A 25,585-nucleotide genomic window follows, 5' to 3' on the forward strand; every position below is an offset into this window, starting at 1 on the left:
GACCATAATCTGGATTAAAATAGACCATAATCTGTATTAAAATAGATTAAAATAGACCATAATGTGTATTAAAATAGACTATTACCTGTATTAAAATAGACCATAATGTGGATTAAAATAGACCATTTGATGACAAACAGATGAAAATAGATGATAATAGATTAAAATAGATGCCTGCAATGCGTTACGGTTAACAAGCCTGGGGGACAAAGTGCTTAGTTGGTACCTTGAAATAAACAACACATGCATATTATACACAGAGCATTATGGCTGACAACCTAATATAGTGCATCATGCACCAATTAAACTGATTCATTATTGCATCTGAGTAAAACCAAATGCCACTTCAGTTTTCAGCTCATTACTTGTATGAGCTTATAAAAACAAATGTTAATAAACTGTAAGAGCTGTCCACCTCAGTCCAGTACTGTCCACCTCTGTCCAGCACTGTCCACCTCTGTCCACCTCAGTCCAGTACTGTCCACCTCTGTCCAGCACTGTCCAGCACTGTCCACCTCTGTCCACCTCAGTCCAGTACTGTCCACCTCAGTCCACCTCTGTCCACCTCAGTCCAGTACTGTCCACCTCAGTCCAGCACTGTCCACCTCTGTCCACCTCTGTCCACCTCAGTCCAGCACTGTCCACCTCTGTCCACCTCAGTCCAGTACTGTCCACCTCAGTCCAGCACTGTCCACCTCTGTCCACCTCAGTCCAGTACTGTCCCTCAGTCCAGTACTGTCCACCTCTGTCCACCTCTGTCCACCTCAGTCCAGTACTGTCCCTCAGTCCAGTACTGTCCACCTCTGTCCACCTCTGTCCACCTCAGTCCAGCACTGTCCACCTCTGTCCACCTCAGTCCAGCACTGTCCACCTCAGTCCAGCACTGTCCACCTCAGTCCAGCACTCAACCCTCTGAACAATGACTAGAACTCACCAGGTAATGGACTGACTCACCCATGTAGAGGCATGATTATGAATTCATTAACTAGCGTGCTATGGCTGTTGAGCACTACCACAAAAACGCCAAAGTACAAAAGTTAAAAACCACCATCAAATCGACATCATACACTAAACGCTACTGTTGAGAAGTGCTTTAAAATGTCACGAACAGTCCAAATCATGTTCTTCATGAAATGTGATGATATTTGAAGGAAACCAGATCAAAGTGTGATGACCAAAGTATGAACAATGACTGTTGCTTCTACATTGATCATAAAGTTTACTGGTCCCCTCCCCTCCATGTCAAACACTTGGATTCATTATTAAAAGGTGACATCTCCTTAAATGTCATTTTAATACACCAATGGTAACAAGATATTCTCTTAACTAATTTAAATAATAACCGCCCTGTAACCAACATCGGAGAAGCCGTGTTTGCAGAGGGGTGTGGTTTATATAACTAGATAGCTACTCTACTGGTGCCACAAACGGACTGTAGGGTGTCAGCATATATAATACAAAGGTTAACCTTTTAATTTATGGCAAAGATACTTATGTTTTCCCCTTTCATCTGTGTCTGGTGTTAGCTAGTTACTGGCTATCTAGGTCTTCAGCCAGCACGGAACAAAAAGGTGGGGGGTGGGGGGGGGGTGGACATGTTGGGTGGACAAGAGACATCCCAAATGGGCGACGTATAAAACATGTTTGACATGGATGCACTTTAAATGTTGTTCGAGTTGCCTTTGTGTAACACCACATTAGCTTGAGACGATATTACTGCCACACTGTTCACTGCACCCAAGTTGCTTGACACAAGGCGTTTCAAAGAGCTGTCAGTCAAGGAGGGCTACTTCCCGGTAGTTGGCCGTGAGAGAAAAGGTACTTTTTTAGAATGACTGTCCAGGACGTTTAACAGTGTGAACGGGGTGTGTGAGGTGAAATGAAGTGCTTATCTCTGCATGGGGTCCCACGGTGAGGGTGAGTGTTGCTGTGATGTGTGTAATCATGCCAGATCCCAATGGTCGCGTATCCAGGGCTTGAAATGATAAGGCCTGTTGAATTAAGTGCTCATCTCTGACACTCCCTCTTACTTTAGAGAACCTCTACTTTCCTTATTTTGTGTGTGTGTGTGTCGTGGTGTGGTGTGGTGTGGTGTGTGTGTGTGTCGTGGTGTGGTGTGTGTGTGTCTGCGCGCCTGTGTTGTGTGTATTTAGGAGACACTAGAACAGCGAATGCTGGGGGAGCCCATCTGTGTCAGTACTTTATCAAGCCACTGGAGGGGGCCGTTGAGGTGCAGCTCAATCCAACACGGGGTACTGGTTACGGTCTGTCGCCTGGGGGAGAGAGGGGAGAGGGGGGAGAGAGGGGGGAGAGAGAGAGAGTCATGAAAATGTGTTCATCTTTTGTATAAAACATAGCTAGTAAACATGAAGCTGGTTTATCACTAGCTAGTAAACATGAAGCTGGTTTATCACTAGCTAGTAAACATGAAGCTGGTTTATCACTAGCTAGTAAACATGAAGCTGGTTTATCACTAGCTAGTAAACATTACAGATAACATTTCAACAGCACCACCCTGAATCAACAACATTTCATAAATCAAACCATTTTTATCAAGAGAAAGTGGAATCTCATGTCTGTTTAACTGATGTTTAGCCTGCATCTCAAATCTAATTAAGTTTTCTACCTACGTCTTGTGTTTGAAACGTGGTTCTACTAAGTCTGTTTTGCTAGTTGTGTGTTTGAAACGTGACCCAGGGCAGTGAGGCCAGTGAGAGTCCAGTGGGAATCCCCTTCCGTGTGCTCTAGCCCGTCTGAACACGATCACCTCTCTCTCTCCCTCCCGCCCCCACGTCCTCTGCCGCACCACCACATGCCACCTACATTCCTCCCCCGTTAGTCAACTCTCTCTCACCCTTCCTCTCACTCTTTCCCTCCTCTCCAAGTCTGTCGCTGCCACGGAGCACACACACACACACACGCAAAGTGCGCACACACACACACAAAGTGCACACACACACAAAGTACACACAAAGTGCACACACAAACACACTGAGCAACACTCTCTCTCTTTTTTACTGTATTTATCCTCCTTCCTCCTAGTGGTACGAATCCAGGATTTCTGGAGTCCACTCTGGCTCCTGTGGTTGGAGTCGTAGGAGTTGGCTCGGACTCCTGTGGTTGGAGTCGTAGGAGTTGGCTCGGACTCCTGTGGTTGGAGTCGTAGGAGTCGGCTCGGACTCCTGTGGTTGGAGTCGTAGGAGTCGACTCGGACTCCTGTGGTTGGAGTCGTAGGAGTCGACTCGGACTCCTGTGGTTGGAGTCGTAGGAGTCGGCTCGGACTCATGTGGTTGGAGTCGTAGGAGTCGGCTCGGACTCATGTGGTTGGAGTCGTAGGAGTCGGCTCGGACTCCTGTGGTTGGAGTCGTAGGAGTCGGCTCGGACTCCTGTGGTTGGAGTCGTAGGAGTCGGCTCGGACTCCTGTGGTTGGAGTCGTAGGAGTCGGCTCAGACTCCTGTGGTTGGAGTCGTAGGAGTCGGCTCGGACTCCTGTGGTTGGAGTCGTAGGAGTCGGCTCGGACTGCTGTGGTTGGAGTCGTAGGAGTCGGCTCGGACTCCTGTGGTTGGAGTCGTAGGAGTCGACTCGGACTCCTGTGGTTGGAGTCGAAGGAGTCGACGCTTGCTCGACTCCCAAAACACGCTGAAATGGATGAACACACACGTAGGTTTAACTCCAACCCTGTTCCTGGAGAGCAACCCTCCTGTAGGTTTAACTCCAACCCTGTTCCTGGAGAGCAACCCTCCTGTAGGTTTAACTCCAACCCTGTTCCTGGAGAGCAACCCTCCTGTAGGTTTAACTCCAACCCTGTTCTCATCGACGGGGCTGTAGTGGAACAGGTTGAGAGCTTCAAGTTCCTTGGTGTCCACATCACCAACAAACTATCATGGTCCAAACACACCAAGACAGTCGTGAAGAGGGCACGACAAAGCCTATTCCCCCTCAGGAGACTGAAAAGATTTGGCATGGGTCCTCAGATCCTCAAAAAATTCTACAGCTGCACCATCGAGAGCATCCTGACTGGTTGCATCACCGCCTGGTATGGCAACTGCTTGGCCTCCGACCGCAAGGCACTACAGAGGGTAGTGCGTACGGCACAGTACATCAATGGGGCCAAGCTTCCTGCCATCCAGGACCTCTATACCAGGCGGTGTCAGAGGAAAGCCCTCAAAATTGTCAAAGACTCCAGCCACCCTAGTCATAGACTGTTCTCTCTGCTACCGCACGGCAAGCGGTACCGGAGTGCCAAGTCTAGGTCCAAAAGACTTCTCAACAGCTTCTACCCCCAAGCCATAAGACTCCTGAACAGCTAATCATGGTTACCCGGACTATTTGCACTGCCCCCCAACCCCACCCCATCCCCCTCTTTTACGCTGCTGCTACTCTGTTTACTATTTATGCATAGTCACTTTAACTCTGCCCACATGTACATATTACTTCAACTACCTCAACTAGCCAGTGCCCCCGCACATTGACTCTGCACCGGTACCCCCCTGTATATATAGCCTCCCTACTGTTATTTTATTTTACTTCTGCTCTTTTTTTCTCAACACTTTTTTTGTTGTTGTTTTATTTTTACTTTTTTGTAAAAAAATTAATGCACTGTTGGTTAAGGGCTGTAAGTAAGCATTTCACTGTAATGTCTGCACCTGTTGTATTCGGCGCATGTGGCCAATAAAATTTGATTTGATTTGATTTGGAGAGCAATCCTCCTGTAGGTTTAACTCCAACCCTGTTCCTGGAGAGCTACCGTCCTGTAGGTTTAAATCTGATTCAATAATTACCTGAATGATAATCTGAAACAGCATTGATATAGCCTATACATATTTTGATTACCGATGCACAACATGCCTACCTATGCCTGGCTGTGCCCCTCCCCTCTCTCTCTCTCTCTCTCTCTCTCTCTCTCTCTCTCTCTCTCTCTCTCTCTCTCTCTCTCTCTCTCTCTCTCTCTCTCTCTCTCTCTCTCTCTCTCTCTCTCTCTCTCTCTCTCTCACTAGTTCGCTCGCTCTTTGCTGTGAAAGATGCGAGAGTTTGTGTTCTCGAAGTAGACTAAAGCAACTAGTTTCCTCCGTTGCAAAAATACTGAATTTTAGGAGTCACTTGACACCCAGAAATGGGAGTTGACGGGCAAGGAGTCGAGGAATCGATTATTTTGGAGTCGACTCCCCACCACTACTTCCTCCTCCTCCTCTCCTCAGCCTGCTTAGGGTTCAGTTGTCAGTCAAGCCATTGAGACAAAACAAAATGAGTGTTTCCTTTAGCAGGCCGGGTGGGCAAGGTTTATACTTGTACAGTTAAAGTACCAAACACTGTTAAAGTATCAAACACTACTAAAGTATCAAACACAACTAAAGTATCAAACACAACTAAAGTATCAAACACTGTTAAAAGTATCAAACACTGTTAAAGTATCAAATAATGTTAAAGTATCAAACACTACTAAAGTATCAAACACTACTAAAGTATCAAACACTGTTAAAGTATCAAACACAACTAAAGTACCAAACATTGTTAAAGTATCAAACACAACTAAAGTATCAAACACTGTTAAAGTATCAAATACTGTTAAAGTATCAAACACTACTAAAGTATCAAACACTGTTAAAGTATCAAACCCAGTTAAAGTATCAAACCCAGTTAAAGTATCAAACCCAGTTAAAGTATCAAACACTGTTAAAGTATCAAACACTGTTAAAGTATCAAACACTGTTAAAGTATCAAACACTGTTAAAGTATCAAACCCAGTTAAAGTATCAAACACTGTTAAAGTATCAAATACTGTTAAAGTATCAAACACAACTAAAGTATCAAACACTGTTAAAGTATCAAACACAACTAAAGTATCAAACACTGTTAAAGTATCAAACACAACTAAAGTATCAAACACTGTTAAAGTATCAAACACTGTTAAAGTATCAAACACAACTAAAGTATCAAACACTGTTAAAGTATCAAACACAACTAAAGTATCAAACACTGTTAAAGTATCAAACACAACTAAAGTATCAAACACTGTTAAAGTATCAAACACAACTAAAGTATCAAACACTGTTAAAGTATCTGGTTTATCAAACACAACTAAAGTACCAAACACTGTTAAAGTATCATACAATGTTAAAGTACCAAACACTGTTAAAGTATCAAACACAACTAAAGTATCAAACACTGTTAAAGTATAAAATACTGTTAAAGTATCAAACACTACTAAAGTATCAAACATTGTTAAAGTATCAAACACAACTAAAGTATCAAACACTGTTAAAGTATAAAATACTGTTAAAGTAAAAAACACTACTAAAGTATCAAACACTGTTAAAGTATCAAACACAACTAAAGTATCAAACCCAGTTAAAGTATCAAACCCTGTTAAAGTATCAAACACTGTTAAAGTATCAAACCCAGTTAAAGTATCAAACACAACTAAAGTATCAAACACTGTTAAAGTATCAAATACTGTTAAAGTATCAAACATTACTAAAGTATCAAACACTGTTAAAGTATCAAACACAACTAAAGTATCAAACACAGTTGTGTTTGATACTTTAACAAAAGTATCAAACCCAGTTAAAGTATCAAACACAACTAAAGTATCAAAAACAACTAAAGTATCAAACAATGTTAAAGTATCAAACTAATGTATCAAACACTGTTAAAGTATCAAACACAACTAAAGTACCAAACACTGTTAAAGTATCAAACAATGTTAAAGTACCAAACACTGTTAAAGTATCTGGTTTATCAAACACAACTAAAGTACCAAACACTGTTAAAGTATCAAACAATGTTAAAGTACCAAACACTGTTAAAGTATCTGGTTTATCAAACACAACTAAAGTACCAAACACTGTTAAAGTATCAAATACTGTTAAAGTATCAAACACTACTAAAGTATCAAACATTGTTAAAGTATCAAACACAACTAAAGTATCAAACACTGTTAAAGTATAAAATACTGTTAAAGTAAAAAACACTACTAAAGTATCAAACACTGTTAAAGTATCAAACTGAACTAAAGTATCAAACCCAGTTAAAGTATCAAACACTGTTAAAGAATCAAACACTGTTAAAGTATCAAACCCAGTTAAAGTATCAAACAAAACTAAAGTATCAAACACTGTTAAAGTATCAAATACTGTTAAAGTATCAAACACTACTAAAGTATCAAACACTGTTAAAGTATCAAACACAACTAAAGTATCAAACACAGTTGTGTTTGATACTTTAACAGTGTTTGATACTTTAGTTGTGTTTGATACTTTAACAGTGTTTGATACTTTAGTAGTGTTTGATACTTTAACAAAAGTATCAAACCCAGTTAAAGTATCAAACACAACTAAAGTATCAAACACAACTAAAGTATCAAACACTGTTAAAGTATCAAACTAATGTATCAAACACTGTTAAAGTATCAAACCCAGTTAAAGTATCAAACACAACTAATGTATCAAACACTGTTAAAGTATCAAACACAACTAAAGTACCAAACACTGTTAAAGTATCAAACAATGTTAAAGTACCAAAAACAGTTAAAGTATCTGGTTTATCAAACACAACTAAAGTACCAAACACTGTTAAAGTATCAAACAATGTTAAAGTACAAAAACACTGTTAAAGTATCAAACACAACTAAAGTATCAAACACTGTTAAAGTATCAAATACTGTTAAAGTATCAAACACTACTAAAGTATCAAACATTGTTAAAGTATCAAACACAACTAAAGTATCGAAACACTGTTAAAGTATAAAATACTGTTAAAGTAAAAAACACTACTAAAGTATCGAAACACTGTTAAAGTATCAAACACAACTAAAGTATCAAACCCAGTTAAAGTATCAAACACTGTTAAAGTATCAAACCCAGTTAAAGTATCAAACACAACTAAAGTATCAAACACTGTTAAAGTATCAAATACTGTTAAAGTATCAAACACTACTAAAGTATCAAACACTGTTAAAGTATCAAACACAACTAAAGTATCAAACACAGTTGTGTTTGATACTTAACAGTGTTTGATACTTAGTTGTGTTTGATATCTTTAACAGTGTTTGATACTTTAGTAGTGTTTGATACTTTAACAAAAGTATCAAACACTGTTAAAGTATCAAACCCAGTTAAAGTATCAAACACAACTAAAGTATCAAACACAACTAAAGTATCAAACACAACTAAAGTATCAAACACAACTAAAGTATCAAACATTGTTAAAGTATCAAACTAATGTATCAAACACTGTTAAAGTATCAAACCCAGTTAAAGTATCAAACACAACTAATGTATCAAACACTGTTAAAGTATCAAACACAACTAAAGTACCAAACACTGTTAAAGTATCAAACAATGTTAAAGTACCAAACACTGTTAAAGTCTCAAACACAACTAAAGTATCAAACGCAACTAAAGTATCAAACACTTAAAGTATCAAACACAACTAAAGTATCAAACACTACTAAAGTATCAAACACTGTTAAAGTATCAAACACAACTAAAGTACCAAACACAGTTAAAGTATCAAACACTGTTAAAGTATCAAAACACAACTAAAGTATCAAACACTGTTAAAGTATCAAACACAACTAAAGTATCAAACACTGTTAAAGTATCAAATACTGTTAAATTATCAAACACAACTAAAGTATCAAACACTTAAAGTATCAAACACTTAAAGTATCAAACACAACTAAAGTATCAAACACTGTTAAAGTATCAAACACAACTAAAGTATCAAACACTGTTAAAGTATCAAAAACTGTTAAGTATCAAACACTGTTAAAGTATCAAACACAACTAAAGTATCAAACACTGTTAAAGTATCAAACACAACTAAAGTATCAAACACTGTTAAAGTATCAAACACAACTAAAGTATCAAACCCAGTTAAAGTATCAAACACAACTAAAGTATCAAACACTGTTAAAGTATCAAATACTGTTAAAGTATCAAACACAACTAAAGTATCAAACACTGTTAAAGTATCAAACACAACTAAAGTATCAAACACTGTTAAAGTATCAAACACAACTAAAGTATCAAACACTGTTAAAGTATCAAACACAACTAAAGTATCAAACACTGTTAAAGTATCTGCTTTATCAAACACAACTAAAGTACCAAACACTGTTAAAGTATCAAACAATGTTAAAGTACCAAACACTGTTAAAGTATCAAACACTGTTAAAGTATCAAACACTGTTAAAGTATCAAATACTGTTAAAGTATCAAACACTTTTAAAGTATCAAATACTGTTAAAGTAAAAAACACTACTAAAGTATCAAACACAGTTAAAGTATCAAACACTGTTAAAGTATCAAACACTGTTAAAGTATCAAACCCAGTTAAAGTATCAAACACAACTAAAGTATCAAACACTGTTAAAGTATCAAATACTGTTAAAGTATCAAACACTACTAAAGTATCAAACACTGTTAAAGTATCAAACACAACTAAAGTATCAAACACAGTTGTGTTTGATACTTTAACAGTGTTTGATACTTGATGTGTTTGATACTTAACAGTGTTTGATACTTTAGTAGGTGTTTGATACTTTAACAAAAGTATCAAACACAACTAAAGTATCAAACACAACTAAAGTATCAAACACTGTTAAAGTATCAAACTAATGTATCAAACACTGTTAAAGTATCAAACCCAGTTAAAGTATCCAAACACAACTAATGTATCAAACACTGTTAAAGTATCAAACACAACTAAAGTACCAAACACTGTTAAAGTATCAAACACAACTAAAGTATCAAAACGCAACTAAAGTATCAAACACAACTAAAGTATCAAACACAACTAAAGTATCAAACACTGTTAAATTATCAAACACAACTAAAGTATCAAACACTTAAAGTATCAAACACTTAAAGTATCAAACACAACTAAAGTATCAAACACTGTTAAAGTATCAAACACAACTAAAGTATCAAACACTGTTAAAGTATCAAAAACTGTTAAGTATCAAACACTGTTAAAGTATCAAACACAACTAAAGTATCAAACACAGTTGTGTTTGATACTTTAACAGTGTTTGATACTTTAGTTGTGTTTGATACTTTAACAGTGTTTGATACTTTAGTAGTGTTTGATACTTTAACAAAAGTATCAAACCCAGTTAAAGTATCAAACACAACTAAAGTATCAAACACAACTAAAGTATCAAACACTGTTAAAGTATCAAACTAATGTATCAAACACTTAAAGTATCAAACCCAGTTAAAGTATCAAACACAACTAATGTATCAAACACTGTTAAAGTATCAAACACAACTAAAGTATCAAACCCAGTTAAAGTATCAAACACTGTTAAAGTATCAAACCCAGTTAAAGTATCAAACACAACTAAAGTATCAAACACTGTTAAAGTATCAAATACTGTTAAAGTATCAAACACTACTAAAGTATCAAACACTGTTAAAGTATCAAACACAACTAAAGTATCAAACACAGTTGTGTTTGATACTTTAACAGTGTTTGATACTTTAGTTGTGTTTGATACTTTAACAGTGTTTGATACTTTAGTAGTGTTTGATACTTTAACAAAAGTATCAAACACTGTTAAAGTATCAAACCCAGTTAAAGTATCAAACACAACTAAAGTATCAAACACAACTAAAGTATCAAACACAACTAAAGTATCAAACACAACTAAAGTATCAAACATTGTTAAAGTATCAAACTAATGTATCAAACACTGTTAAAGTATCAAACCCAGTTAAAGTATCAAACGCAACTAAAGTATCAAACACTTAAAGTATCAAACACAACTAAAGTATCAAACACTACTAAAGTATCAAACACTGTTAAAGTATCAAACACAACTAAAGTACCAAACACAACTAAAGTATCAAACATTGTTAAAGTATCAAACTAATGTATCAAACACTGTTAAAGTATCAAACGCAGTTAAAGTATCAAACACAACTAATGTATCAAACACTGTTAAAGTATCAAACACAACTAAAGTACCAAACACTGTTAAAGTATCAAACAATGTTAAAGTACCAAACACTGTTAAAGTCTCAAACACAACTAAAGTATCAAAACGCAACTAAAGTATCAAACACAACTAAAGTATCAAACACTGTTAAAGTATCAAACACAACTAAAGTATCAAACACTGTTAAAGTATCAAATACTGTTAAAGTATCAAACACAACTAAAGTATCAAACACTGTTAAAGTATCAAACACAACTAAAGTATCAAACCCAGTTAAAGTATCAAACACAACTAAAGTATCAAACACAACTAAAGTATCAAACACTGTTAAAGTATCAAACTAATGTATCAAACACTGTTAAAGTATCAAACCCAGTTAAAGTATCAAACACAACTAATGTATCAAACACTGTTAAAGTATCAAACACAACTAAAGTACCAAACACTGTTAAAGTATCAAACAATGTTAAAGTACCAAAAACAGTTAAAGTATCTGGTTTATCAAACACAACTAAAGTACCAAACACTGTTAAAGTATCAAACAATGTTAAAGTACAAAACACTGTTAAAGTATCAAACACAACTAAAGTATCAAACACTGTTAAAGTATCAAATACTGTTAAAGTATCAAACACTACTAAAGTATCAAACATTGTTAAAGTATCAAACACAACTAAAGTATCAAACACTGTTAAAGTATAAAATACTGTTAAAGTAAAAAACACTACTAAAGTATCAAACACTGTTAAAGTATCAAACACAACTAAAGTATCAAACCCAGTTAAAGTATCAAACACTGTTAAAGTATCAAACCCAGTTAAAGTATCAAACACAACTAAAGTATCAAACACTGTTAAAGTATCAAATACTGTTAAAGTATCAAACACTACTAAAGTATCAAACACTGTTAAAGTATCAAACACAACTAAAGTATCAAACACAGTTGTGTTTGATACTTTAACAGTGTTTGATACTTTAGTTGTGTTTGATACTTTAACAGTGTTTGATACTTTAGTAGTGTTGATACTTTAACAAAAGTATCAAACACTGTTAAAGTATCAAACCCAGTTAAAGTATCAAACACAACTAAAGTATCAAACACAACTAAAGTATCAAACACAACTAAAGTATCAAACACAACTAAAGTATCAAACATTGTTAAAGTATCAAACTAATGTATCAAACACTGTTAAAGTATCAAACCCAGTTAAAGTATCAAACACAACTAATATATCAAACACTGTTAAAGTATCAAACACAACTAAAGTACCAAACACTGTTAAAGTATCAAACAATGTTAAAGTACCAAACACTGTTAAAGTCTCAAACACAACTAAAGTATCAAACGCAACTAAAGTATCAAACACTTAAAGTATCAAACACAACTAAAGTATCAAACACTACTAAAGTATCAAACACTGTTAAAGTATCAAACACAACTAAAGTACCAAACACAGTTAAAGTATCAAACACTGTTAAAGTATCAAACACAACTAAAGTATCAAACACTGTTAAAGTATCAAACACAACTAAAGTATCAAACACTGTTAAAGTATCAAATACTGTTAAATTATCAAACACAACTAAAGTATCAAACACTTAAAGTATCAAACACTTAAAGTATCAAACACAACTAAAGTATCAAACACTGTTAAAGTATCAAACACAACTAAAGTATCAAACACTGTTAAAGTATCAAAAACTGTTAAGTATCAAACACTGTTAAAGTATCAAACACAACTAAAGTATCAAACACTGTTAAAGTATCAAACACAACTAAAGTATCAAACACTGTTAAAGTATCAAACACAACTAAAGTATCAAACCCAGTTAAAGTATCAAACACAACTAAAGTATCAAACACTGTTAAAGTATCAAATACTGTTAAAGTATCAAACACAACTAAAGTATCAAACACTGTTAAAGTATCAAACACAACTAAAGTATCAAACACTGTTAAAGTATCAAACACAACTAAAAGTATCAAACACTGTTAAAGTATCAAACACAACTAAAGTATCAAACACTGTTAAAGTATCTGCTTTATCAAACACAACTAAAGTACCAAACACTGTTAAAGTATCAAACAATGTTAAAGTACCAAACACTGTTAAAGTATCAAACACTGTTAAAGTATCAAACACTGTTAAAGTATCAAATACTGTTAAAGTATCAAACACTTTTAAAGTATCAAATACTGTTAAAGTAAAAACACTACTAAAGTATCAAACACAGTTAAAGTATCAAACACTGTTAAAGTATCAAACACTGTTAAAGTATCAAACCCAGTTAAAGTATCAAACACAACTAAAGTATCAAACACTGTTAAAGTATCAAATACTGTTAAAGTATCAAACACTACTAAAGTATCAAACACTGTTAAAGTATCAAACACAACTAAAGTATCAAACACAGTTGTGTTTGATACTTTAACAGTGTTTGATACTTTAGTTGTGTTTGATACTTTAACAGTGTTTGATACTTTAGTAGTGTTTGATACTTTAACAAAAGTATCAAACACAACTAAAGTATCAAACACAACTAAAGTATCAAACACTGTTAAAGTATCAAACTAATGTATCAAACACTGTTAAAGTATCAAACCCAGTTAAAGTATCAAACACAACTAATGTATCAAACACTGTTAAAGTATCAAACACAACTAAAGTACCAAACACTGTTAAAGTATCAAACACAACTAAAGTATCAAACGCAACTAAAGTATCAAACACAACTAAAGTATCAAACACAACTAAAGTATCAAACACTGTTAAATTATCAAACACAACTAAAGTATCAAACACTTAAAGTATCAAACACTTAAAGTATCAAACACAACTAAAGTATCAAACACTGTTAAAGTATCAAACACAACTAAAGTATCAAACACTGTTAAAGTATCAAAAACTGTTAAGTATCAAACACTGTTAAAGTATCAAACACAACTAAAGTATCAAACACAGTTGTGTTTGATACTTTAACAGTGTTTGATATCTTTAGTTGTGTTTGACACTTTAACAGTGTTTGATGCTTAGTAGTGTTTGATACTTTAACAAAAGTATCAAACCCAGTTAAAGTATCAAACACAACTAAAGTATCAAACACAACTAAAGTATCAAACACTGTTAAAGTATCAAACTAATGTATCAAACACTTAAAGTATCAAACCCAGTTAAAGTATCAAACACAACTAATGTATCAAACACTGTTAAAGTATCAAACACAACTAAAGTATCAAACCCAGTTAAAGTATCAAACACTGTTAAAGTATCAAACCCAGTTAAAGTATCAAACACAACTAAAGTATCAAACACTGTTAAAGTATCAAATACTGTTAAAGTATCAAACACTACTAAAGTATCAAACACTGTTAAAGTATCAAACACAACTAAAGTATCAAACACAGTTGTGTTTGATACTAACAGTGTTTGATACTTAGTTGTGTTTGATACTTTAACAGTGTTTGATACTTTAGTAGTGTTTGATACTTTAACAAAAGTATCAAACACTGTTAAAGTATCAAAACCCAGTTAAAGTATCAAACACAACTAAAGTATCAAACACAACTAAAGTATCAAACACAACTAAAGTATCAAACACAACTAAAGTATCAAACATTGTTAAAGTATCAAACTAATGTATCAAACACTGTTAAAGTATCAAACCCAGTTAAAGTATCAAACGCAACTAAAGTATCAAACACTTAAAGTATCAAACACAACTAAAGTATCAAACACTACTAAAGTATCAAACACTGTTAAAGTATCAAACACAACTAAAGTACCAAACACAACTAAAGTATCAAACATTGTTAAAGTATCAAACTAATGTATCAAACACTGTTAAAGTATCAAACCCAGTTAAAGTATCAAACACAACTAATGTATCAAACACTGTTAAAGTATCAAACACAACTAAAGTACCAAACACTGTTAAAGTATCAAACAATGTTAAAGTACCAAACACTGTTAAAGTCTCAAACACAACTAAAGTATCAAACGCAACTAAAGTATCAAACACAACTAAAGTATCAAACACTGTTAAAGTATCAAACACAACTAAAGTATCAAACACTGTTAAAGTATCAAATACTGTTAAAGTATCAAACACAACTAAAGTATCAAACACTGTTAAAGTATCAAACACAACTAAAGTATCAAACACTGTTAAAGTATGAAACACAACTAAAGTATCAAACCCTGTTAAAGTATCAAACACAACTAAAGTATCAAACACTGTTAAAGTATCAAATACTGTTAAAGTATCAAACACAACTAAAGTATCAAACACTGTTAAAGTATCAAACACAACTAAAGTATCAAACACTGTTAAAGTATCAAACACAACTAAAGTATCAAACACTGTTAAAGTATCAAACACAACTAAAGTATCAAACACTGTTAAAGTATCTGCTTTATCAAACACAACTAAAGTACCAAACACTGTTAAAGTATCAAACAATGTTAAAGTACCAAACACTGTTAAAGTATCAAACACTGTTAAAGTATCAAACACTGTTAAAGTATCAAATACTGTTAAAGTATCAAACACTTTTAAAGTATCAAATACTGTTAAAGTAAAAAACACTACTAAAGTATCAAACACAGTTAAAGTATCAAACACTGTTAAAGTATCAAACACTGTTAAAGTATCAAACCCAGTTAAAGTATCAAACACAACTAAAGTATCAAACACTGTTAAAGTATCAAATACTGTTAAAGTATCAAACACTACTAAAGTATCAAACACTGTTAAAGTATCAAACACAACTAAAGTATCAAACACAACTAAAGTATCAAACGCAACTAAAGTATCAAACACTTAAAGTATCAAACACAACTAAAGTATCAAACACTACTAAAGTATCAAACACTGTTAAAGTATCAAACACAACTAAAGTACCAAACACTGTTAAAGTATCAAACAATGTTAAAGTACCAAACACTGTTAAAGTCTCAAACACAACTAAAGTATCAAACGCAACTAAAGTATCAAACACTTAAAGTATCAAACACAACTAAAGTATCAAACACAACTAAAGTATCAAACACAACTAAAGTATCAAACGCAACTAAAGTATCAAACACTTAAAGTATCAAACACAACTAAAGTATCAAACACTACTAATGTATCAAACACTGTTAAAGTATCAAACACAACTAAAGTACCAAACACTGTTAAAGTATCAAACAATGTTAAAGTACCAAACACTGTTAAAGTCTCAAACACAACTAAAGTATCAAACGCAACTAAAGTATCAAACACTTAAAGTATCAAACACAACTAAAGTATCAAACACTACTAAAGTATCAAACACTGTTAAAGTATCAAACACAACTAAAGTACCAAACACAACTAAAGTATCAAACATTGTTAAAGTATCAAACTAATGTATCAAACACTGTTAAAGTATCAAACCCAGTTAAAGTATCAAACACAACTAATGTATCAAACACTGTTAAAGTATCAAACACAACTAAAGTACCAAACACTGTTAAAGTATCAAACAATGTTAAAGTACCAAACACTGTTAAAGTCTCAAACACAACTAAAGTATCAAACGCAACTAAAGTATCAAACACAACTAAAGTATCAAACACTGTTAAAGTATCAAACACAACTAAAGTATCAAACACTGTTAAAGTATCAAATACTGTTAAAGTATCAAACACAACTAAAGTATCAAACACTGTTAAAGTATCAAACACAACTAAAGTATCAAACACTGTTAAAGTATCAAACACAACTAAAGTATCAAACCCAGTTAAAGTATCAAACACAACTAAAGTATCAAACACTGTTAAAGTATCAAATACTGTTAAAGTATCAAACACAACTAAAGTATCAAACACTGTTAAAGTATCAAACACAACTAAAGTATCAAACACTGTTAAAGTATCAAACACAACTAAAGTATCAAACACTGTTAAAGTATCAAACACAACTAAAGTATCAAACACTGTTAAAGTATCTGCTTTATCAAACACAACTAAAGTACCAAACACTGTTAAAGTATCAAACAATGTTAAAGTACCAAACACTGTTAAAGTATCAAACACTGTTAAAGTATCAAACACTGTTAAAGTATCAAATACTGTTAAAGTATCAAACACTTTTAAAGTATCAAATACTGTTAAAGTAAAAAACACTACTAAACTATCAAACACAGTTAAAGTATCAAACACTGTTAAAGTATCAAACACTGTTAAAGTATCAAACACAACTAAAGTACCAAACACTGTTAAAGTATCAAACACAACTAAAGTATCAAACGCAACTAAAGTATCAAACACAACTAAAGTATCAAACACAACTAAAGTATCAAACACTGTTAAATTATCAAACACAACTAAAGTATCAAACACTTAAAGTATCAAACACTTAAAGTATCAAACACAACTAAAGTATCAAACACTGTTAAAGTATCAAACACAACTAAAGTATCAAACACTGTTAAAGTATCAAAAACTGTTAAGTATCAAACACTGTTAAAGTATCAAACACAACTAAAGTTTCAAACACTGTTAAGGTATCACACACTGTTAAAGTATCAAACACTGTTAAAGTATCAAACACAACTAAAGTATCAAACACTGTTAAAGTATCAAACAATGTTAAAGTACCAAACACTGTTAAAGTATCAAACACAACGAAAGTATCAAACACAACTAAAGTATCAAACACAACTAAAGTATCACTGGTTTATCTAGAGGAGGAGGAGGAGGAGGACACACTGGTTTATCTAGAGGAGGAGGAGGAGGAAGAGGACACACTGGTTTATCTAGAGGAGGAGGAGGAGGAGGAGGACACACTGGTTTATCTAGAGGAGGAGGAGGAGGACACACTGGTTTATCTAGAGGAGGAGGAAGAGGAGGAGGAGGAGGACACACTGGTTTATCTAGAGGAGGAGGAGGAGGAAGAGGACACACTGGTTTATCTAGAGGAGGAGGAGGAGGAGGAGGACACACTGGTTTATCTAGAGGAGGAGGAGGAGGAGGAGGACACACTGGTTTATCTAGAGGAGGAGGAGGAGGACACACTGGTTTATCTAGAGGAGGAGGAGGAGGACACACTGGTTTATCTAGAGGAGGAGGAGGAGGAGGAGGACACACTGGTTTATCTAGAGGAGGAGGAGGAGGAGGACACACTGGTTTATCTAGAGGAGGAGGAGGAGGAGGACACACTGGTTTATCTAGAGGAGGAGGAGGAGGAAGACACACTGGTTTATCTAGAGGAGGAGGAGGAGGAAGAGGACACACTGGTTTATCTAGAGGAGGAGGAGGAGGAGGACACACTGGTTTATCTAGAGGAGGAGGAGGAGGAGGAGGACACACTGGTTTATCTAGAGGAGGAGGAGGAGGAGGACACACTGGTTTATCTAGAGGAGGAGGAGGAGGAGGACACACTGGTTTATCTAGAGGAGGAGGAGGAGGAGGACACACTGGTTTATCTAGAGGAGGAGGAGGAGGAGGAGGAGGACACACTGGTTTATCTAGAGGAGGAGGAGGAGGACACACTGGTTTATCTAGAGGAGGAGGAGGAGGACACACTGGTTTATCTAGAGGAGGAGGAGGAGGAGGACACATTGGTTTATCTAGAGGAGGAGGAGGAAGAGGACACACTGGTTTATCTAGAGGAGGAGGAGGAGGAGGAGGACACACTGGTTTATCTAGAGGAGGAGGAGGAAGAGGACACACTGGTTTATCTAGAGGAGGAGGAGGAGGAGGACACACTGGTTTATCTAGAGGAGGAGGAGGAGGAGGACACACTGGTTTATCTAGAGGAGGAGGAGGAGGAAGAGGACACACTGGTTTATCTAGAGGAGTAGGAGGAGGAGGACACACTGGTTTATCTAGAGGAGGAGGAGGAGGAAGAGGACACACTGGTTTATCTAGAAGAGGAGGAGGAAGAGGACACACTGGTTTATCTAGAGGAGGAGGAGGAAGAGGACACACTGGTTTATCTAGAGGAGGAGGAGGAGGAGGACACACTGGTTTATCTAGAGGAGGAGGAGGAGGAGGAGGACACACTGGTTTATCTAGAGGAGGAGGAGGAGGAGGAGGACACACTGGTTTATCTAAAGGAGGAGGAGGAGGAGGAGGACACACTGGTTTATCTAGAGGAGGAGGAGGAGGAGGACACACTGGTTTATCTAGAGGAGGAGGAGGAGGAGGAGGAGGACACACTGGTTTATCTAGAGGAGGAGGAGGAGGACACACTGGTTTATCTAGAGGAGGAGGAGGAGGACACACTGGTTTATCTAGAGGAGGAGGAGGAGGACACACTGGTTTATCTAGAGGAGGAGGAGGACACACTGGTTTATCTAGAGGAGGAGGAGAAGGAGGACACACTGGTTTATCTAGAGGAGGAGGAGGAGGAGGAGGACACACTGGTTTATCTAGAGGAGGAGGAGGAGGAGGAGGACACACTGGTTTATCTAGAGGAGGAGGAGGAGGAGGAGGACACACTGGTTTATCTAGAGGAGGAGGAGGACACACTGGTTTATCTAGAGGAGGAGGAGGAAGAGGACACACTGGTTTATCTAGAGGAGGAGGAGGAAGAGGACACACTGGTTTATCTAGAGGAGGAGGAGGAGGAGGACACACTGGTTTATCTAGAGGAGGAGGAGGAGGAGGACACACTGGTTTATCTAGAGGAGGAGGAGGAGGAAGAGGACACACTGGTTTATCTAGAGGAGGAGGAGGAGGAGGACACACTGGTTTATCTAGAGGAGGAGGAGGAGGAAGAGGACACACTGGTTTATCTAGAGGAGGAGGACACACTGGTTTATCTAGCGGAGGAGGAGGAGGAGGACACACTGGTTTATCTAGAGGAGGAGGACACACTGGTTTATCTAGGGCCGCTGCCTCCCCAGGCCTTCTAGACCCCCAGTGGATTACTAACGGTCACACTTTATTTGGATAGTCCGGATTTTTCATCTGTAGATGATCTATTTAATAAAATATCTGTTGATCAGCAACTGCTTGCTACGGTTATGGTTAGGATAAGGATTAGAATAAGGGTTAGGATAAGGATTAGAATAAGGGTTAGGATAAGGATTAAGGTTAGGATAAGGATTAAGGATTAGAATAAGGGTTAGGATAAGGATTAGAATAAGGGTTAGGATAAGGGTTAAGGTTAGTGGTAGAACATCTACAGATGGACTATCCAAATAAAGTGTTACCTTATCAACTCCACAGCCTGGAGAGGACAGCTACCTTATCAACTCCACAGGCTTCAAAGAAAAGATGCATACACACGCAGCCCAGCATCTATGATTCGTAGCTATTCTACTTTCCTGTGGCTATTCCCACCCCAATGATGGCTATTATATATCTATATATATAATATATATATTATTATATATCTACTTTCCTGTTGCTATTCCCACCCCACCCGATCTCATCCAGAGGTAGGCAGGCTTGTAGCCTAAAGTATTTGAGTAGGTGTGATGCGTGTGATAGAAGGAGTCAGGCTCAGGAGAGTAATATGCATCCAAAGAGTTTATTCCGTCGATAAACAGTTGCGCAAGCATGCGACAACAAAACACAGGCACAGGGGAAATATCTACCCTGGCAACAACAAGGTAAGGGTAGCTCAACCGAGCTACACACAGCTCACTACAAACAAATCACCCACACAGACAAGGAAGCAGAGGGAACACTTATACAATGACTAATTGGGGATAAGGACCAGGTGTGTGTGATTAATTAGACAAGACAAGTGGAGTGATGATAAATGGATCGGCAGCAGCTAGTAAGCCGGTGACGACGAACGCCGAAACCTGCCCGAACAAGGAGGGGAGGCAGCTTCGGCGGAAGTCATGACAGTAGGACTGTGTGTTTATCTAAGAAGTATCGAGAAGGTAAAGTAGTGGTGGGACTGAGTCACACTCTCCGGTTTCAGTCTCCCCTCATCAAGTAGAGAGAGTTTAAAGCTATAATTAAACCACATCAACTAGAGAGAGAGAAGTCAAAGCTATGATTCAACCTTATCAACTAGAGAGAGAGAGAGAAGTCAAAGCTATGATTCAACCTTATCAACTAGAGAGAGAGAAGTCAAAGCTATGATTCAACCTTATCAACTAGAGAGAGAAGAAAGCTATGATTCAACCTTATCAACTAGAGAGAGAAGAAAGCTATGATTCAACCTTATCAACTAGAGAGAGAGAAGTCAAAGCTATGATTCAACCTCATCAACTAGAGAGAGAAGAAAGCTATGATTCAACCTTATCAACTAGAGAGAGAGAGAAGTCAAAGCTATGATTCAACCTTATCAACTAGAGAGAGAGAAGTCAAAGCTATGATTCAACCTCATCAACTAGAGAGAGAGAAGTCAAAGCTATGATTCAACCTTATCAACTAGAGAGAGAGAAGAAAGCTATGATTCAACCTTATCAACTAGAGAGAGAGAGAAGTCAAAGCTATGATTCAACCTTATCAACTAGAGAGAGAGAAGTCAAAGCTATGATTCAACCTTATCAACTAGAGAGAGAGAGAGACAGAGGTCAAAGCTATGATTCAACCTTATCAACTAGAGAGAGAGAAGTCAAAGCTATGATTCAACCTCATCAACTAGAGAGAGAGAAGAAAGCTATGATTCAGCCTTATCAACTAGAGAGAGAGAAGTCTAAGCTATGATTCAACCTTATCAACTAGAGAGAGAGAAGAAAGCTATGATTCAACCTTATCAACTAGAGAGAGAAGAAAGCTATGATTCAACCTTATCAACTAGAGAGAGAAGAAAGCTATGATTCAACCTCATCAACTAGAGAGAGAGAAGTCAAAGCTATGATTCAACCTTCATAACACACAGCTTGCATAAACAATCTACAACCCTGATGTTTTGAGAGGTGTGTGTGTGTGTGCTACGCAGCGCACAGACCCCCTCGCACACTGAACGTCGTTGAGATCCGTCGAGTTTCCTTGTAGGCCTATTTGGCGGGGAAACAGCGAAGCCAGCTGCACAGCCTGTTGCCCATTTCTGTTTCTGGTTCTTTTATTAAAGAATGAGAAACAATGTTGTGTCTGTTTTATCCTTTTCATTACATCATGCATAGCTGTTCTTTATATGGCCTAAAATACATGCGTTCGTATGGGCAGAATACACTACGTGACCAAAAGTATGTGGACACCTGCTCGTCGAACATCTCATTCCAAAATCTTGGGCGGTAATATGGAGTTGGTCCCCCCCCTTTGCTGCTATAACAGCCTCCACTCTTCTGGGAAGGCTTTCCACTAGATGTTGGAACATTGCTGCGGGGACTTTGCTATGTGGTGTTGTCAAGCAGCGGTGTTGTCAAGCAGCGGTGTTATCAAGCAGCGTTGTTGTCGCCGAAACAAATCATTTCTGCTGAGTTGTTGGAGGAAAGAAAGAGAGGAAGACTATCTCACTTCAGGATCTTACCTCGTTATTTTCTGATGATACCATCTTTGCTCTTTTGTAGCTTTGTCAACTATGTGGTGTGTTTTATATACCTGTTGGCTCTTCTCCCTGTAGGTTTTACAGACGCCCCCCTTCTAATTTAGTGTACCCTACGAGCAGTCAGAGAGCATCTGGTCGTCACGGTGATGGCACAGGTCTACTAATTTCTCCTAACTGGAGATGTTCTATTTTCTACCTCTCTCACCTGTCCATCTCACCTGTCCATCTCCTCATTTGAATTCCATGTTGTCACTGTCACTTGTCCACTCAAGCTTAACGTTGTTGTCATCTATCACCGACCAGGTGCCCTTGGCGAGTTCCTCAATGAGCTTGACACCTTGATAAGCTAATTTCCTGACGATGGCTCACCGCTCTTCGTACTTGGCGACTTCAACCTCCCGACGTCTGCCTTTGATTCATTTCTTTCCAACTCTCTCTTTCCCTTCCTTGACTCTTGACCTCACTCTTTCCCAATCCCCTCCAACTCACAAGGCAGGCAATGCGCTTGACCTCATCTTTACTAGAGACTGTTCTCCTACTAACCTCTGCAACCTCCCTCCAGGTCTCTGATCACTACTTAGTTTCCTTTTCTGTCTTCCTTTCCTCCAACCGTAGCCACTCAGCCCCTACCCAGATGGTCATGCGCCGTCGCAATCCATCCAACTCCATCTACTTTCTCCTCTTCTATCCTATCATCTCTCCCTTCTGCTAAATCCTTATCCCTCCTGAATCTGTCTCTTCAACCCTACTCTCCTCCCTTTCCGCATCCTATGACTCGCACTGTCTGTCCCCTTTCCTCCCGGCCGGCTAAGCCCTCCCCTCCTGCTCCGTGGCCTTGTGACTCATTGTGAGTTTACAGAACAAGGTTGTGGGCAGCCGAGCAAAAATGGAGGAAAGATAAATATAGAGAAACATCCGAAGGACCTGTCATCCTTTCACTCCCTCCTCTCTACCTTCTCTTCCTCTGTATCCGCTGCTAAAGCCACTTTCTAACACTCAAGCTTCTGCCTCTAACCCTAGGAAACTATTTTCCACCTTCTCCCATTCCTCACCTCCCTCATCAACTCTTTCCCTGAGCACTGGCTACGTCCTCTCTGACTTCAAAATGGCCCGAGTCGCTCCCCTCCTCAAGAAACCAACACTCTGACGTCAAACTTAAGACCGGTATCCCTTCTTTAATTTCTTTCCAAAACACTTAAGCGTACCGTTTCTGTTCAACTCTCTCGTTATCTCTCTCAGAACATTCTTCTTGACCCTAACCAGTCAGGCTTCAAGATGGGTCACTCAACTGAGACTGCTCTTCTCTGTGTCACGGAGGCTCTCCGCTCTGCCAAAACTAACTCTCTCTCCTCTGTTCTCATCCTCCTAGACCTATCTGCTGCCTTCGACACCGTGAACCATCAGATCCTCCTCTCCACCCTCTCAGGGCTGGGCATCTCTGCACACATTATGAGGTATTGTGTGTAGATTGATGAGGAAATTTTTTTATTTAAATCCATTTTTGAATAATTCTGTAACGTAACAAAATATGGGTAAAAGTCAAGGGGTCTTTCCGAATGCACTGTCACAGTTTCGGCCAAGGCTGCTCCTCCTCCTTGTTCGGGCAGCCTGGGCAGAGATGGCACAGAACTCTCTCCGCCACTCCTCCACCAACCTAACCCCTTTCCAATGTGTGTTAGGGTACCAGCCGGCTCTGGCACCATGGCATCAGAGCCAGATCGAGGCCCCTGCGGTGGATGAGTGGGTGCGGCGCTCGGAGGAGACGTGGAACGCTGCACACGTCCATCTGCAGCGGGCCATCCGTCGACACAAAGGCGGCGCCGATCTCCACCGCAGTGAGGGGCCGGTGTACGCACCTGGAGATCGAGTCTGGCTCTCGACCAGAAACCTACCCCTCCGCCTGCCCTGCCGGAAGCTGGGTCGGCGGTTTGTGGGGCCTTTTAAAGTCCTGAGGAGGTTGAACGAGGTGTGTTACAGGTTAAAACTGCCTATTGATTATCATGTTAACCCCTCGTTCCATGTGTCTCTTCTCAGGCCGGTGGTAGCTGGTCCACTCCAGGACTGTGAGATAGGAGAGACTCCTCCGCCCCCACTGGACATCGAGGGGGCTCCGGCGTACACAGTTCGGTCCATCTTGGATTCGAGACGTCGGATGGGGGGTCTCCAATATCTCGTGGAGTGGGAGGGGTATGGTCCGGAGGAACGGTGCTGGGTGCCGAGGAGGGACATCTTAGACCTGTCTCTTCTGACTGAGTTCCACCGTGGTCACCCCACGCGCCCTGCTCCGCGTCCTCCTGGCCGTCCCCGAGGCCGGGGTCAGCGCATGGCTGGAGCCGCGCGTCAAGGGGGGGGTACTGTCACGGTTTCGGCCGAGGCTGCTCCTCCTCCTTGTTCGGGCAGGCTTCGGCGGTCGTCGTCCCCGGAGTACTAGCTGCCACCGTTGTATGTTTTCGATGTTTGTTTGGTTTTGTCTTATTGGTACACCTGTTTCCGTTTAGTGTTTATTATGTGTCCTATAAGTTCTCGTTGTTTTAGTCATGTGTTGTGTGTAATTGTTCTCCGGTCAGCGGATGCTGAGTTAGTTTCCTCCATTGTTTTGGAGAGAGTTTCCGCACTTGTGTGCGCGCTATTTTTGGTACTTTGTGTTTTACGCAGTGTGTGCGTAATTTCACTTGCCTCCGGGCTCTTTTTGAGGCCCGTTTGTTTTCGTGTCCTTACTAAAGTCTGTTGGACGAAGCCTCTGTGTCCTGCGCCTGATTCCTGCACCACATCCACATTCAGCACTGACATGCACTGTATTTTATCTGGCTATGCTCCATACCATAGGCTGTAGGCTTGTTCATTTAGCTGACAAGATATGCTTATAAGTCCCGTGCCATAATTTTATATGAGATGATGTTATAGTAAGAAGAATATAATAGAAATTAGCTGAATAAAATAGAAAGGATATTTTTCCCATTCCGGAGCAAGTGCGTTATGTATTAGAGTTATTTGGCAACTTTAGTTGTTAATGATACAAACCTTAGAATGTCTTAGAAATCAAAACATATCTGGGCTGCATGATGTGACTACAGGCTGTTGATGATTTCAGAAAGTCGCAAAAAAAAGCTTGCGCTCTGTTCCTTGCCTCAGGCTGCACAGCTGTTCTCTCATCAAGTGATCATATTTTCACCCATCAGACTATTCTCAATTTAATCTTGTCTTTACTAATATGTCGAA

The 25,585-nt window shown here is 38.1% G+C and overlaps 1 protein-coding gene across 1 annotated transcript in view; it reads right to left on the reverse strand.

Annotated features, from left to right (window-relative positions):
* Window positions 1-1,546: 1,546 nt before the first annotated feature.
* The window catches only part of smad3b (SMAD family member 3b), a 73,058-nt gene continuing 49,019 nt past the window's right edge, over window positions 1,547-25,585 (reverse strand). Inside the window, exon 9 of the mRNA XM_041858240.2 lies at window positions 1,547-2,273. Within this exon, the coding sequence (XP_041714174.1) occupies window positions 2,150-2,273 (124 nt within the window). The 3' untranslated portion in view covers window positions 1,547-2,149. The remainder of the gene's footprint in view (window positions 2,274-25,585) is intronic.

The sequence above is a fragment of the Coregonus clupeaformis genome, chromosome 26 (assembly GCF_020615455.1).
Source record: "Coregonus clupeaformis isolate EN_2021a chromosome 26, ASM2061545v1, whole genome shotgun sequence".
Classification (NCBI taxonomy): domain Eukaryota; kingdom Metazoa; phylum Chordata; class Actinopteri; order Salmoniformes; family Salmonidae; genus Coregonus; species Coregonus clupeaformis.